Source organism: Kogia breviceps, chromosome 2, assembly GCF_026419965.1.
Source record: "Kogia breviceps isolate mKogBre1 chromosome 2, mKogBre1 haplotype 1, whole genome shotgun sequence".
Taxonomy (NCBI): Eukaryota; Metazoa; Chordata; class Mammalia; order Artiodactyla; family Physeteridae; genus Kogia; species Kogia breviceps.
In genome coordinates, this window is record NC_081311.1 from 136,071,076 (window position 1) to 136,087,232 (window position 16,157).

Consider the following 16,157-nt stretch of genomic DNA (forward strand, 5'->3'; position numbering starts at 1 on the left):
AGGCTACTGTGAAGTTTGCAGTTCTTACTGAGATACAGCCATTTTTCTTGAATAAATGTTCCTTTGGTTAATTTTGGTTAATTTTCAAAGTTCTGAAAAAGTTGATTTTGACAATTTTGCTGGTGCTTCTGTTCATTTATGGAGAACTGGATTTTCAGAAGTCCTTACTCTGACATATCCACTGATGTCCTGAAAGCCCAATTTAAATATAGGCAGAAAATGCAAACATATACTTCATGAAATAGGATGTTCAATTTGGCTCCTTAAGTTTCTATTCTTACACTATCTACTCTGCTATGTGCTAGAAAGGTGAATTTCGTGACAGGTGTTTAATGGTCATATTAAGCCTTAACATACTTTTCATTGATTCATGCAACATAGCTCTTGCATGTACTATTCCTCGAAAAGTTTTTGCACTAAATGACTGATACGTTTAGTTGTGTGCCAACTTTGAAGCATTTTGTAATGCTGCTCACTTTCTCTTTCTTAATACTCTCTTGGTTCTCCTTAAAACTCTCTGTTTCATGTCTCAGCCTGCATATGCTCTTTCTGGTTCACTTAGCCTGTCTTTAGATTCTACCATCCCTACAAAGCAATGACTCCTGGATATGTGTCTTTAACCCTGATGTCTTCATTGAACTAGAGGCTATTATATTCAATTGCCTTCAGGACTTTTTTCTTTGACCTATAGTACCTCAAATTCAACACATTCAAAACTAACTCTTACTCACTTTTCAATACTCAGCTGTAGTCTACCCTGGCTAAATTTAACTCGTCTTCATCATGTTCGCATGGTACAATATGGAAGTAAAGCATCGTACTATCATTGTTGACTGATTCTTCCAAGATACAGTAGATGCTCAATATTATTTTATAGAATTTATTACTGAATCCTAAATTGAGAGATACTTCAGAAAATGCATAATAAATTGTTGCCCTTTAAAGTTTCTACCACATATGTATGTATTTTGGATCTAATGAGTGCCAGTCTCTTATAGATGAAGAAGCAGGCTCAGAGAATAGAGTACATTGTTCAAGTTTATAGTCACATTGTTAGTAAGTGACAGAAAGATTTAAACTCATGATATTATGTAATAGGCTGCTGCTGTGTATATGTGTAGATATTTATATTTTTTTGGCAATGCTTAAAGGCATAAGATGGTATTGCACTCTGAAAAGCAGATTTCTTTAAGTGCTTTCAAAGTCGTCTAATTTTCTTTATGGATCTTGTAAAGAGGAAGAGATTTGTTAGTTTTAGCTCTGAAGATGACAGATATAGGGGAGAAAAAAAAGAGTTCTCTTACTCTTGAAGGAGATAACTAGACAGGAAGAAATGCCAATGGGGAAAAAATGCCAACGGTTGCCATTTTAAGCTGCCAGAATGATTCCCTAGCTTTGCTCAGGTCAATGGGCTTTGCTTTTCTATAGAAGCATTGGCTTCTTAAGACCAAACTAATCATGCCCGTTATAGCTCTTGGCATGAGAGTTAAGTGAAGTTTCAGCTTTATTTCAAAGGAAAAATTTTAAATATGCTTACCCACATTCACTTCTTGCCTGCAGCCATTCTTCAGATTTCTCATATATAGTCTGTCGTTTAGTATCATGAAGCTAAAGTAGATCGTTTCCTTTGTTCTCCCTGGCTCCCTCCCAAATCGCTTTCTGCTCGTAACCTGGCTCTACACTCGGTATTCTGGCCGAGGTTTGTAGGAGGCAGACCCATTTACCTCTCAAATAAACAGACTGTGATTCCTTAGAAATAAATATCTTTTCTTTTAGTTGCAAGTGTCAGGGCCAAATTAGATGACTCTAAACCAATTTTCAATCTTTGTGGGTCGAAATGAGATGGGTAGGGAAAGATGAATTTATAAAAGAAAATAAATTAGGAAGGGAAAATGAAGCATGGAGAAATTCTTTTCCCACCTGTTTCCCCCAATTCTTCTCTTAACAGAGCTGATTTTATTGAAGGCATCAAGTAGAACCAATATATCAAGACAGGCTGAGTTGTTTAGGGAGATTACAAGAAAATTCTATCTTTACTCTTTTCTTAAAGGGAGTCAAAAGGAGATATTGATATTTAGAAGTTTGGTAGTGGTGAGTTTCACAGGATTTTTAAGAAAAAAATATGTTTTCTGTGGAGCTTTGATACCTATGTCTCATTCATTGTATTTTATTACAAAATTAGTTCTTAATTGCCAGGGTTGGGAAGAACATCAAGGACAATAGGAATACCCTAGCTTCAAACAGAAGCACACATTTTAACTATAAATTTTAATCTTTTCTCATTCAATATTTGGCCTGAACTGCCATAGTGAAATAACTATTCTGTATTCTTGATTTTTAAATCACTTATTTGTAGGAGTGAGAAGTAAAATACCTACTAGGGATGAAAAGTTAGTTCCAGAGTGATTTTCTCTGGCAAAACAGCTTATAAATTATTAGAATGAATGGCTAGAGTATTTCTACAGTTAAAAAATTTGCAGTAAAAGAATCTGCACAACCTCAAGTCACTGTCTTTAAGTTATGAACCAAAATTATGAAGCTTTTGCGAGTGGAATGACCTGATACTGTTTCAAAGTATCATAAAAGAAAATAGTATATAACATAATAATAGAAGAAATAGTAAAATATAATTTAACTCATATATACATGACTTATAATGAATGATAAATCAATATAATGTTACTCTCTGATATTTATAATCATTCAGTTGTCAAAAATGATGATTTTTGCCTCTCCTGAAATAAAATCTCCACCAGGGAAGGGATTTGTCTGTTTTACAGTGTCTGAAACAGGGACTGGCAGATTGAGGGTACCCAGTAGATATTCACTGAATGAATGAACAGTTCACATATGACGTTTAGCTCTTTTTGAACATAAACTGAATTTTGCTAAGTTTGACTTCCTTGAAAGTAATTAGGAGTCAGAAAAGCTTTTAATTCATGGATTTGTTTCCATAGGCTGAGGTGGAAGTGAAGGTGTCAGCAGCTCTAAAACTGCAGAAAGACAAAAAGTAGATGGGGTTTTTGTGACTTTTTGGGGAATGTTGGAAAAGTTCACTTTTTTGTTGTCTTAATTTGTTAGGAGTCTTTCCCAGACCTTGTCTTTGAATTGCGTTCTTTTCCCTCAATACTTTACAGCAGTTTTCTTTGGTAGTTCTCTTTTCAATTTTGCTAGGGGTCTAATGCAGTTAAAATCAATTTTATTTTAAATTCCCTAAGGTTATGAAATCTGTTTGTTCTGCGTTGAAGTATTCCCATTGGTGTCACCTGCTAGTTTGTACGGTATGTTGCCTTTTCAGACTGGTTTCTTTCACTTCGTAATATGGTTTGTCTTTGCTTTTAATTAATTATTTTGATAGGCCCATAGATATCCCAAGGTGTTGCTAGTCACCTAGTGGAAATTAACTAAATAGAAGTCATATTGTCTTGTATGAATTACAATCAAAACTAGCACATGCCAGCAAATATAGCATCTGGAACAGGAGTAATTTTTCCTCAATTCCACTAGGTTTTCAAAATTGTTAACAAGCTCTGAATCATTTCTATATACTTATTGCCTATTGTTTTATGCATGACGTTTTTGCATTTAAACTGCTTATGAAAATATATATTAAATATTTGAGAAGCAAGCTAAAGCACATGATTACAGACATGACACATGCCTCCTAAATCTCCTTTTTTTTTTTTTTTGCGCGGGCCTCTCACTGCTGTGTCCTCTCCCGCTGCGGAGCACAGGCTCCGGACGCGCAGGCTCAGCAGCCATGGCTCACGAGCCCAGCCGCTCCGTGGCATGTGGGATCTTCCCGGACCGGGGCATGAACCCGTGTTTCCTGCATTGGCAGGAGGACTCTCAACCACTGCGCCACCAGGGAAGCCCCCTCCTAAATGTCTTAAAATTGGCTTTCTTTTCTGGGACGGATTGTTAATGTAGGTACCTAATTATACAACTCTTAGAATAATAAAGTGTAGCATTTTGCTCTGTTGCTTGTTTATAGCTCTCAATTATTCATGTTTCTCTTCCTGTATGCATTAAATGTTGTTGCAGCAAAGGTCTCCTCTGCTCTAATCAGTATGCAACTTTTCCCTTCCTTGAGAGAGATTATTACCGTGTACTCTGCAGCTCATTTTGCCTGGGTTATGGCATAACGTTATCTACAGCAAGGAAGAATTGAGCTGTTCTGTCGTAGGAACGTCATGTGATTATGTGATTGCCAATCAGGTTGAGGTGATGGTACTGTTGAGGGACTATAATTTTATTCTGCAGAGTGACTATCACAACTGCCAGTACAGAGATTCCCTAGGAATATTTTGTACCTTTTTACACGCCATTATACTAACACACAAGGTAGAAATAGTGGCCCAGCTCAGCAGCAATTCTTTTAGTATATCTTATTTCAAGGCAAATAACAGGACTGGATGCTCACAGCTAAACTAAAATAGAGGTTTGGATGGACTATTTAGTTAATATGGGAACTGCTACCTCCAAATGCTCTTCTGGAAAAAGCTAAACCTTTGTAAATACAGTATGCATGTTTTCTCATTTTAGCATGTTGTTTGCATTCATAAATCTAAAATATAGTTCAATTTAAAAATATTTTGGTGCACTGAATGCTCACTACATACCAACTGGATGCATGAGACTCTTTGGGATACTATATTCACACTTATCCATATAAAGTAGAAATATCATCATTTAACATTTATGGAGAATGCATTGTGCTCCTCCTGTATGACGGAGAGATGGCTTGGGCTCATGCTTTTAGCAGCGAATTGGCTGTCACACTGACTACTATTAGTAATATAAATTCTTGATTCTGTGTTGTCAGGCACTGTTCTAATTGCTTCATGTGAATTTTCTCATTCTACCCTTATAACCATATGGCAACGTAGTACTATTATCTTCATTTATGGATGAGAAAGCTGAGGCACACGTTAAGTAATGTATTAAGGAAATCTGAAGAGTCCTGGCTTAACTGGTATCCGAATACAATTCTGGATCTAGAACCCAAGCCCTCGCCATTATGTATGCTATCTTACCTCTCAACACTATCACACAAAAAGGATACACACTGTCATTGTGTGGCTAAATGTTTGTATATTTTCACTTCCTGACTCAATTTTCTTCTGCACTAACTCTATTGTAGATTTCAATGAATTCCTTTGGAACTCTACAGTCTTTATCCCCATCGTTCTTACCCTGGAAAACTTCTCATGGAAGACATTTGAAGCTGTCCATTTTTCAATAAAAAGAAAAAAGTTATCAGTAGCTACAGCTTATTTAGGAATGCACTGAATTGATCTCCTTAAAGATTATTTTCACACAAACAGAAAATACATGCAAACATGATTTTATTTTTTGATGACTTTTATTTTTAGATTCTATTACAATGTGTAAGTCTCAAGTGTAACTACAATATAATTTATGACAAAGATTTTGAGCATTCATAGATGTATGAAATTTGTAAAGAATTCTATGTAAACAGCATTAGTATATTCATGGCTATTCACTGAATTTTATGAAGCAGTTCTTGATTATTTTCCTCAAGAATATAACATAATAAACTGCAGATATTAACAGAAATTGTTGGCCTTTATACATAGGTCCTAAACCCAAGCCAATTACTTGGGCATTCTAATTTAGCTGGCCCTTTTTCATCACTCCCATTAACATTTCTCTGAAATTGCTATTTAGAACTGCTTTATTTACATATGCATTTTATCTTAACTCTTTTTAACAAAGCTATTAAAATTCTATAAAATCATGCTGAACATTTTGGGTTGAGGTTTTCAACAATCAGCATTTAGAAACAGCCCACAAATCACTTATATCTTTTGCAAACTATGTAACAGTCAAAAAGGTAAAGTGAGATTCTCCCACTTTTATTCAAATTGTATGAATGGATTTGTGTTCAAGTCTGTTCACTTCAGTTTTATTCCAATTTAAATTTTACAGTGTAACTGCCATTCTATATCATTAGGTTAAATGAGTTCAATGATTGTGTGACTTAAATATTAGCATGACAGTGCTTTCTGAGGGTGGTATCTTATAATCAGTACCAAACAGTAATCTACATGAAAAGAAAAGTCTAATTTTCCTTCAAGCTTGTACTGTATTAAATGACCTCTTGGTTCCAAATATTACTAGTAATTGATAAAAAGTCACAACTAGACATTCCTGGGAAAACATACATATACAAAACCTAAGCATGTTATATTAAAAAAAAATTATAGTTCAGCATGAAATAGGTTCAGCATGAAATAGAAGTGTGACTTTGTTTTTCTTTTTTTGAAATGCTAAGAAGAAATTGTGTTGAGGAACCAGTTGCCAATATTTTCTTCACATAAAAATCAGGCAATGTAAAAACATTAGTAGTAAATCACACATAAACCTACCCACTATACATCTTTTCACACTGTATTATATAAATATGCAAAGTGCAGTTATATTTATATGGATTTAAAATGATGAGGATAAACTGCATTCAAATTTAAGGTAATATTAATTTCTTAATGTATTAAAATATCTTACAAATGTAATATATTTTGTATGGTTCTCTAATTAAATTGTCAAAACCTATTTTCAACAGACTTAGCAGGGATGTGATGCAATGCTCTACATAGTCTAGGAAAACACTGCATGGTATCATATATTAAATAAAAAAGAGGCTCAAATAATGTAAGATGAGTGATTGAATTTAGGTATAAAGAATCTTTGGCCCTAGGTTTAATTTCATATGTGCCTTAGGACAAATGTCTAGATGTGATAATCTCCTTCACAGATGTTGAAAACATTCTAGATAGGAAGTTCTGTGGAAATGTCGCTTTCTTTGTTTTTATCTGTCTTTCTCATTTCTGTGTTTCTTTGCCTCTCTGCCTCTCATTCTCTACCTATACTTCTTCATCTCTATAGGTATGCTTAAATCTCCTTTATTTTAACTAGCCAGAACAACAAAAAAATTGCTTTAAGTACTTAATATAGAAATATATTTATGTTCTTTTTTTCATTTAAGAAAACGAATGAAATATTGTTGTATATATTTGCTTTGAAAACTCCCACAAAATCTTCTAAATAAAATTCTTTCTATTTATGTAACTCGATTTTTCTGTGTGCATGAATAACTTGATAGAAGAAAGAGCTCATATTCCTGGAATAAACTCATAAAAAATACATCATGGCTGTTTCTTTTCAAGCCACTATTAACAAGGATTTTTTAAAAAACTAGATTCATAATACTTGGTAGAAGGACAACAGCTAAAGCAAAATGAATGTGTGCTTGGTAAACTATAAGCTCAGGATATGTTATTGATTGATACATAATATACCTCATAGTCATAGAATTTTATGGAGAAAGTGACATCTTTCTCATTTTGTAGATGAAAGCATAAAAGTTCAAGAGGATGAATGCTATTTCATCCTTTTCACACACAAGTCTGTGTTGAAAGCATGCCATGTATTAGGACTTGAAAGCTTGCCATACATACTTAGGATGGTATGCAGGAGACACAGTTAACACTGTGCCCGAGACATTATCTGCTCAAACATGTTCCATGGTATCAAATACCTATCTGCATATCTGAAAGCACTCCACTGAAGAGAAATATCAACTTTGCTTAGTGCTAAAGAACGACTCAACAATACTGAATCAGAAAGCAGAAAACTGTGACAAAAATGACTAAGATTTGGGTCATTATTGGTATTTTGGGGCAGCACAGTCCAGTGTTACACTGTATACATAAAAGTGAATAAAGCTTTCTTCAGTTGCTTCTTTTCTCAATTACCTTCATTTTTTTCTTTCGAGGAATGTGATACGTACTTAAAATAATTTTTCATGTTCCACAGTTATTATATGAACAAAGAAGGATATAGAAAAAGGCAGTCTATGAAGCACAATACTCTAAAGGTAACTCTTATCCTAGTTGGTATATGAGTCAAGATGAATAAAAAGCATTTGTTGAACTGACGAGCCTACACGTTTTTAATCCCATGGCATTTAATAGGCACATATAAATCCGTTTTGATGCAATATGAATAAATTTAAGCACCTCAAAATATAGAATGACCACTGTAGATGGATAAAAGAGTCTTGCCCCCTAGTAATAACAAGATGTTTTAACTAAACATTCATTACTAGTATTCATTCCATTGCAAAGCCAAGGGAAAACACTTTTGTAGATATCCAAATGACAGATATTTGCGCGCATGCGCACGTGTGTGTATTTGCATGGGAAACATGAATGTTTACAGTCCTGTGAAAAGATGACAAGGCAGATGTGAACATTTTCTACATGGTCTTCTGATTTATTAAAAGTAAATAAAATTAAATCACCTTTGTTTGCTGTAATCAATAATCCCTGTACAGTTACTCTTAAGAATTCTTATAGATTCATTTACCAATGCAAAAATAGCCACTGCTAATGCTGCTCACCTATGTTAGAGAATCAGAGCTAGCGACTGCACTGACTTTGAGACTATTTTGATAAAAAGAGTTTTGGCATAGACCTCCTTAAAAGAGTCTTATTAACACAAATATATCACCTTCACAGGCTGTAAACAAAATATCAAAAGTGAAGCTCTATTTTTTGCCTTCCTTGCCATCTTTTCCTTTGTCTTCCTTTTCTGTTTTGTCTTTTTCATATTTCTCTTTGTCTGGTTTTGTTACACTATCATATGAAGGTGGAGAGATGGTGGATGGAGTTCCATCTGTTTTTTCTGGACTTGAGTTCTCATTAACGTTATCAAAACCCATATCTTCTTTATTGGGCAAATCATCATCTCTGTCACCATCTTTTATGTATATACTTGATATGTTTTTGACATTTTGCCGTAAGCGATAACGTCTGTAAGCACGCTGAATGACAGTAGCAGACACATCTTCCTGTTTCCGTTTTAGTGTAGTTGTGATGGGTTCATAGGACACTTTAGAAGGATTTGCAGACATGAACCTTTCTTCCATCTGTGAACGAAGAGAGTCCATCTCTCCACTTTCACCCAAAACACGCTTTGTAAAAGCAAATAAGATGTCGAGACAATGGATCCGGTCCCCACTGACCATGGGCAGATCCATGGCAATGAGCTGGACTTTGTTCGGTTTTGCTATGAGAAGAGGAGGATCCAGGGCAGCTGCAAAATCAGAGAGTTTGCTATACTCTATAAATTGGGTGGCATCAGGGTCAAACTTCTCCCAAACCTCATAGAACATCTCAAAGTCATCCTCACTCAGCGGCTCAGTACTTTCTTCAGTGGCAACACTGAAGTTCTCCAGGATGACAGCGATGTACATGTTCACCACGACCAGAAATGATATGATGATGTAACTGACAAAATAGAATATCCCCACAGATGGGTTCCCACAGTCTCCTTCAACTGAGCTTCCAGGATGAACTTTTCTGGGGTCACAGTCAGGTGGTGCACTGTTGAGAATAGGTGCTAGCAGTCCATCCCAGCCAGCAGAGGTGGTAATCTGGAACAGGCAGATCATGCTGTTGCCAAAGGTCTCAAAGTTGAACATGTCATTAATTCCAGCTTCCTTTTTAACATAGGCGAAGTTGGACATCCCAAAGATGGCGTAGATGAACATGACCAGGAAGAGCAGGAGGCCGATGTTAAACAACGCAGGAAGGGACATCATCAAAGCAAAGAGCAGCGTGCGGATCCCCTTGGCCCCTTTGATCAGACGCAGGATTCGGCCAATCCTGGCAAGACGGATCACTCGAAACAGGGTAGGGGACACAAAATACCTTTCTATCAAATCTGCTAGAAACATACCTGGTGAAGAGGGAAGGAATACAAAGAAAATACTTAAATATCCATGGTACAGAAAATCATGACTCTAAATAGTTTTATGTGCCATCCTACCTCTTATGATTTCAGGATTGTCATTTTACACTGAAAGCAATTTCATAACAACCCAAGGATCAAGCAATCCCACAGGAAAATGGTTAGAATTACTATTGTGAAATTTTCTCTCCCTTACTAAGTTTGTAGATCTTTTTTCCTCCACAACAATTTTTTAAATTGTAAGGGTAGAAAAATTAAAGCTACACAGTAAAATGCTAAAAAGAAAATATAAATCACCTGAAATATCAACCAACCATTTACTACTGTTAATATTTTGTTGAGGATCACTCCATTTTTCTATGCAAGCACATGAACATTTACAAATGTAATCATGATATAGGAGCTTTTTTATGTCATCTGTTTTAGCTACTTCATCATATGTTATGGACATATTTTCATATAAATGACAACAGAATAATTCCTTATAGTTGTAAAATGTTCTGTCAAAATAACCATATATTGAAGAATTTTATGTTGTTTCCAATTGTTTTGGCTGAGACAAATATCCAAGCAGGTATATTTTCTTTTAGTTGAATGGGCATATTTTGATAATAAAAGAAGGTAGGTCAAACAGTATATTTAAAATTTTGTTATATATTGCAAATCTATCTCCGGAAAGTTTGTACAAATTAACACTCCTAGTGATAGTCTATGAAAGTGTTCATACGCCACATGCTCACCAGTGTTGTCATTTTTCTTTATAATTTTACCAGAAAAACCTTTGTGATGTTTAAAACATCTCATTATTGTAGTTTATTTGCATTTCTTTTGGGAAAAAATAATCCAATTTTTAAAAATTATTTATTGGACATTTTGTATGCTTGTTGACTATTTTCAACTTTCTCTTTTTGGCCTAGTCTAGTCCTTTGCCCATTTTTCTATTGGGAGATTTACTATTTTATTACTGATTTATGAGGACTATTTTTCTATTACAAGTGCTAATCATTTGTCGGCCTTAAATGTTACATTAACAATAGCCCTGTTTTTTTTTTTTTTTTTTTTTTTTTTTTTTTTTTTTTTTTTTTTTTTTTTTTTTTTTTTTCCGGTACGCGGGCCTCTCACTGTTGTGGCCTCTCCCGTTGCGGAGCACAGGCTCCGGACGCACAGGCCTAGTGGCCATGGCTCACGGGCTTAGTTGCTCCGCGGCATGTGGGATCTTCCCGGACCAGGGCACGAACCCGTGTCTCCTGCATCGGCAGGCGGATTCTCAACCACTGCGCCACCAGGGAAGCCCCAATAGCCCTGTTTTTAATTTGTCTTTCAACTTTTTTTTTTTTAAATTTGGTGGTGGTAGTGAGTTTTCCTCCACAGAATATTTTGATATTTATGTAGTCATATCTATTATTTTTTCTTCATGGAGTCAAGTTTGTCATGAATAGAAAGGACTATTCAAGCTCATGGTTATAAATCTGTTTCTACTAGAATCCATTTTTTTAATACATTAATTTTTACACATCAATTAATAAATCTTGATCCATGAGATCTTTTAACTGAGTAACTTAGTAATTCTCTATATATTGATGTTTAATTTTGGATTATTCATTTGAATCGATTGAGCTTTTTAGTAAACACTGTTTTACTTCATCACTGTAATAATAATCTTAATATCTAGCAATGTAAGTCACCCCTCATTACTCTAATTTTGATTCCAGGTGAATTTTAGAATCATTAGATTTATATCACCAATTTATTATCCCCACTACACAAAAAGACACTCATATTCTCATTGGGATAACACTGGAATTATAGATTAATCTATTAAAAAATGGTCATGATTACAGGGAGACCCTTCTTATCCAAGTACAACAAAGGCCTTTCAATTATTTAAACCTTCGTTTGTTTCTGTTAGTTTTCCTCATAGAAACCTTATACATTTCTTGTTAAAGTTGTTACTAGGTATTTTACTTTATTTTTTATTGGAATTGTGAATGAAATTTTTCTTTAGGCATATTTTCTAATTTTTTGCTCCACATATAAAACAATTACTAACATTGGTACGTACAATTTAAAATTTGCACCTTCTGAATTCTAATTGAATCCATATTCTTCAGTTGATTCTCTTGCATTTTTAGAGTGCCATAATAAGATCTGAAAATGAAAATTTGCTCCTTTGTTCAAATATATGCACCTCTCTGTTTTCTTATCTAATTGTATCAGCCAACACTGTTACAAATAGAGGTGATAGAGGGACGCTCTTTTCTTCTTCCTAAGTTAACTGGAATGCTTCCACCATTTTGCTTGTTGTTAGTATGTGATTCCTACCTAAATTTTAATTTGTTTTTTTAATATATTAACTTTAATGTCACCTCTGGTAATAATACTCCTTTTTCAAAAATTGATTTTGAATCCCTATTCTAACTTGTGCTCCTCAATATGGCAGTTTTAGGTTATGTGACTTTTAACCTTTCCTGTTCTGCCTGTTTCAGCATCTCTAAATTGAGTTTGTATTAAATAATCTCTACAATCTCTGTCTAAAATTCATAATTATGAAAATAAATGCAATCCAAAACTAATGGGCAAGGCATGTACAAATAATAAAAAAAACAAGAGGATAGAAAAAACAGCTATGGTAATGAAATGAGAGGAAGTATAAAATCAAATACTGTGATTCACAGATATGACTGGGGTTGGTTGAGAAATGATTACAAACTTGACAAGTATGAAGCCATAAGAAATGAAGCTGGCATTTCTTCAGACCTTAACTTTTCACTTTGAGTTCAGAAATAATTTTCACAAAGAGTCACTGATATTCTGGCTAGTTATATTATCATTAATCAAAGGATAGTTCTCATATGTGTAAAAACCTGAAGTGATTTCAGATTCTACATTGGTCTTCTAAGACATACCTACCTATAGACCCAGTTGCTACCTTTGTGAAGGGTAATCTTGGAAATTAAATATCAAGGAGTTTTATGTGCTTCCAACAAACAGAATATGTGTGGCTTTGAGGCTTGTTGTGTGAACCTAGGAATTCTGACACACAGGTATTTGTTTTTTTAGTTTTGTTTTTAAGGTTCCTTCACTCCTTCAGTGTTACTAACTTACTCAAAAGTAAGTTTACATTCAAGAATTCATAAACTTCTCTGAGTATGTGTGATGTTTAGTTTGATTCAAAATGGAAATCTGATTAATAAATGCTCTTACCTACAATGGAGAGAATCACAACCACAAAATCAAAAATGTTCCATCCTACAGTGAAGTAGTAGCATCTGAGGGAGATCAGTTTCAGCACACATTCTCCAGTGAAAAGGATAACAAAAACCAGATTGATCCAATATAAAACTTCAGTCATGTATGCACTTTGTCCCTCTTTTTCTACCATCATGGTTACCATGTTGAGGCAGATAAGAACCATGATGGCGATATCAAAAGCTTGGTTTGTTACTAGGTCAAATATACATCCTTGGAATTTGTTCTGCAAAGAAACAAAAATAATAGGAAATATACAGTAAATTTTGCAAGTAGTATCCATAAATCATTACATTAGTAAAACAATTTTTTTAAGGTATCAGTCTTCAAAACTTGCATAAATTATCCCTGGTCATAGGTTCTTGCTTTGTACAACAAATATTAAATCTTAGAGTACATGAAAACTTTTTGTTGCTGTTGACTTTCAGTATACCAAGTCTTCAGCGAGCCTTGTAAATTAACATTTGCTTTTAAGCATATCCACCCCTAGTATGTTATATAGGAGTTGCCAGGATCACAAGGTAAGTTTTACTAAGAAAACCTCAGTTCTACTACCTAGAGTATTTCAAGGTAATAAAATGACATCTCTAAATTTCTCCTTGTCACGTTATTTTGACTAATGTGTTGGCACTGCCTTGTACTGATATTACTGCTATAATATCAGATCTATATTTTCCTATCTCTTCCATGTATAGAATATACATTTCCAAACATACTCATACTTAACACATCACCTTTCTTGTCAGTCTCACTGGTAGTATTATGCTTTCCAGGAAACCCAATTTCAAAATCACTTTATTAGTTGCATAGGCAAGTTTTAAGGCAATGTATTCAAAGTCAAGTAGTGTACTGAAAAAATTAAATACCAGAGCTTTAAATTCATACGTTATGATTCAGTAGGGTCTGCGTGAAACCTGGCCCTGTGTCCATTTAAAAAGTGCTTGGTAATCCTCATGTAGCCAGCTGGTAGTAAGTGGATTCCCATCTTTAGGACGCTCTGTCTGCAGCCTTGACTTTTGGTAAGGTGTGTTATGTTGAATAGAAATTGAAAAACATGTAATGCATTTAAAATTATTTTAATTGTTAGAGGAATATGAACTATTCTTTAACTGCTAAGGCTCACTATTTACATCTGAGCCTATTCTGGTCTTTGACCCTATGGTAAGATAAAGTTTAGATTCATGACCTGTCCAACTGCTTCTCTGACTATTTGTTGTAATATCAAAGATCTACAAGGTTAGTTTCACCTGACTGATAGACAGCCATCATAACATCATAAAGCCATCAAGAAAATCAAATTTCAATCAAAAGTACATTTTATTTTGATTCTCTACAGGCCATTTGTACTAACAGTAAGTTGTATAGCTAAGGTAGAGATAAAAGCATATATATTTTTCATTTTTATAGAAAAAGAAATTATATGAAGGCATATTATGAGCTGTGATAGTGTTCAAAATACATATGTTCAGTTTTATAAGAATTTTTCTTCAAAATATTAAAATATATGCATGCATGTTTAAGAAATAATTATATATTAAAGATGAATTGAAAATAATTTAAAAATTTACATGCTAAATATAATTTTTTTTTTACCCCTGGACGAGGTATTGGCTTTTGTGGTTTCTTGGATCCCAGCTTTTTCATTGCATTATAATATTTCTTCTGTTCTTCTGTCATAAAGATATCTTGACCTCCAAGGTAAAGAAATAAAAAATAAATCTAGTTAAAACCAGAATCATTGTCTAGATCTTCCTTCAGATCATTATTCAGGTTAAAAATGTATTCATATAGAAATGAAATGTTTTCTCGCTTCAGTAGCACATATATTAAAATTGGAACCATACAGAGATTAGCATGGCTCCTGATCTAGGATGACATGCAAATCTGTGAAACATTCCGTAGTTTTGATGACAGATGGTAACAGACGGTAACTAGACTTTTATGGTAATCATTTCACAATGTATGCAAATATCAAATCATTATGTTGTATACCTGGAACTAATATACTGTTATATATAAATTACACTTCAATTTAAAGAAATGAAATGCCTTTTATTATGTGCAAGGTAGCTATAAATCAAACCTGTCTTAAAGGATTACCTATGTGTAGGCACATGACTCTCCGTATGTAATGCAGTATGCATAATACATAAAATATATGGATTACATGCAATAATTATTGGCTCAATTATCTTTTAGTAGTCTAACCTGCTATCTCATTTTATCTGTTACTTGTCTCACCAGGCACTTCATTGCTAAATAACAAATATATCTGTAGTGAATGATAATTTGACTAACGTTTACTTATTAGCCATACTGACTCATAAAGAGTAGGGAGTAGGGGCCAAAAGTGGTAGCTAAAATAGTATTATTTTTATATTCACTTGTATTCATTTTAATATATCATATTCCCTTAGCAGAATAAATGAATATAATATATACATGTATAGCACATATCCATAAATACTGTATATACACAGACACACACACATATATTTGGTATACATATAATAAATTTATTTATTTAAAAAAAAACTCTTTAGTTACCTCTTTAATTCCAAACAAGGAATTTCAACATAAACACTTTATTGGGTGTAAACATTACATGTAATAGAATTTTAGATGTTGAGAAAATTACCAATAATCCAGGGTTTCTGACTTGAAGGATTTTCTAATTGAATGTACAACATTTAAGATTCAACAGTAAATAAACTAACATATAAATAAAGTTTTTGTTCCTTTCTACAGTGTATAAGTCTAAATCTCACAAAGGAGGCTTAGAAGCTTTGCCTATTCTTTTAAACTCTGTTAATTTCTTAAAATTATCTATAATTTATACAGATTCATGCATATTCCTCATCGGTCCACAATATAAACTTTTTAGTTATGGCATAAATTAGTACAATCCATGTAATTAGGAATTTATTTTGGGGAATTTACAGTTCTGAAATCCTTAGTTAACATGTAGGGTCCTGGAGCTAAGGTGATCTGTTTATGGTTTCCCTTTGGTTTTCCTGGATTGCATTTTCTTATCAAATACCTAATGATAACCAGGCTTCCCTTTCTGTCTTATGTGTTTGAATTTACATCTCCTCTAATTGATAGGCAGTCTTTGTGCAATTTTGGCATTC

General features: G+C 33.9%; 1 protein-coding gene, 1 long non-coding RNA gene and 1 other non-coding gene across 3 annotated transcripts in view; 2 read left to right on the top strand and 1 right to left on the bottom strand.

Moving 5' to 3' along the window:
- Window positions 1-16,157, top strand: part of LOC136793597 (uncharacterized) — a 94,249-nt gene that overhangs the window by 14,397 nt on the left and 63,695 nt on the right. The window contains exon 2 of the long non-coding RNA XR_010839126.1: window positions 9,540-9,719. This is a non-coding gene — a long non-coding RNA (uncharacterized lncRNA). The remainder of the gene's footprint in view (window positions 1-9,539; window positions 9,720-16,157) is intronic.
- SCN9A (sodium voltage-gated channel alpha subunit 9) overlaps window positions 5,358-16,157 on the bottom strand; it is a 147,464-nt gene continuing 136,664 nt past the window's right edge. Inside the window, exons 25-27 of the mRNA XM_059052237.2 lie at window positions 14,620-14,724; window positions 12,982-13,252; window positions 5,358-9,765 (exon numbers count right to left, since the gene is read on the bottom strand). Of these exons, the coding sequence (XP_058908220.1) occupies window positions 8,573-9,765; window positions 12,982-13,252; window positions 14,620-14,724 (1,569 nt within the window). The 3' untranslated portion in view covers window positions 5,358-8,572. The remainder of the gene's footprint in view (window positions 9,766-12,981; window positions 13,253-14,619; window positions 14,725-16,157) is intronic.
- LOC131751667 (U6 spliceosomal RNA) lies at window positions 14,827-14,932 on the top strand. The gene has a single exon (XR_009334239.1). It is a non-coding gene; the product is annotated as a U6 spliceosomal RNA (small nuclear RNA).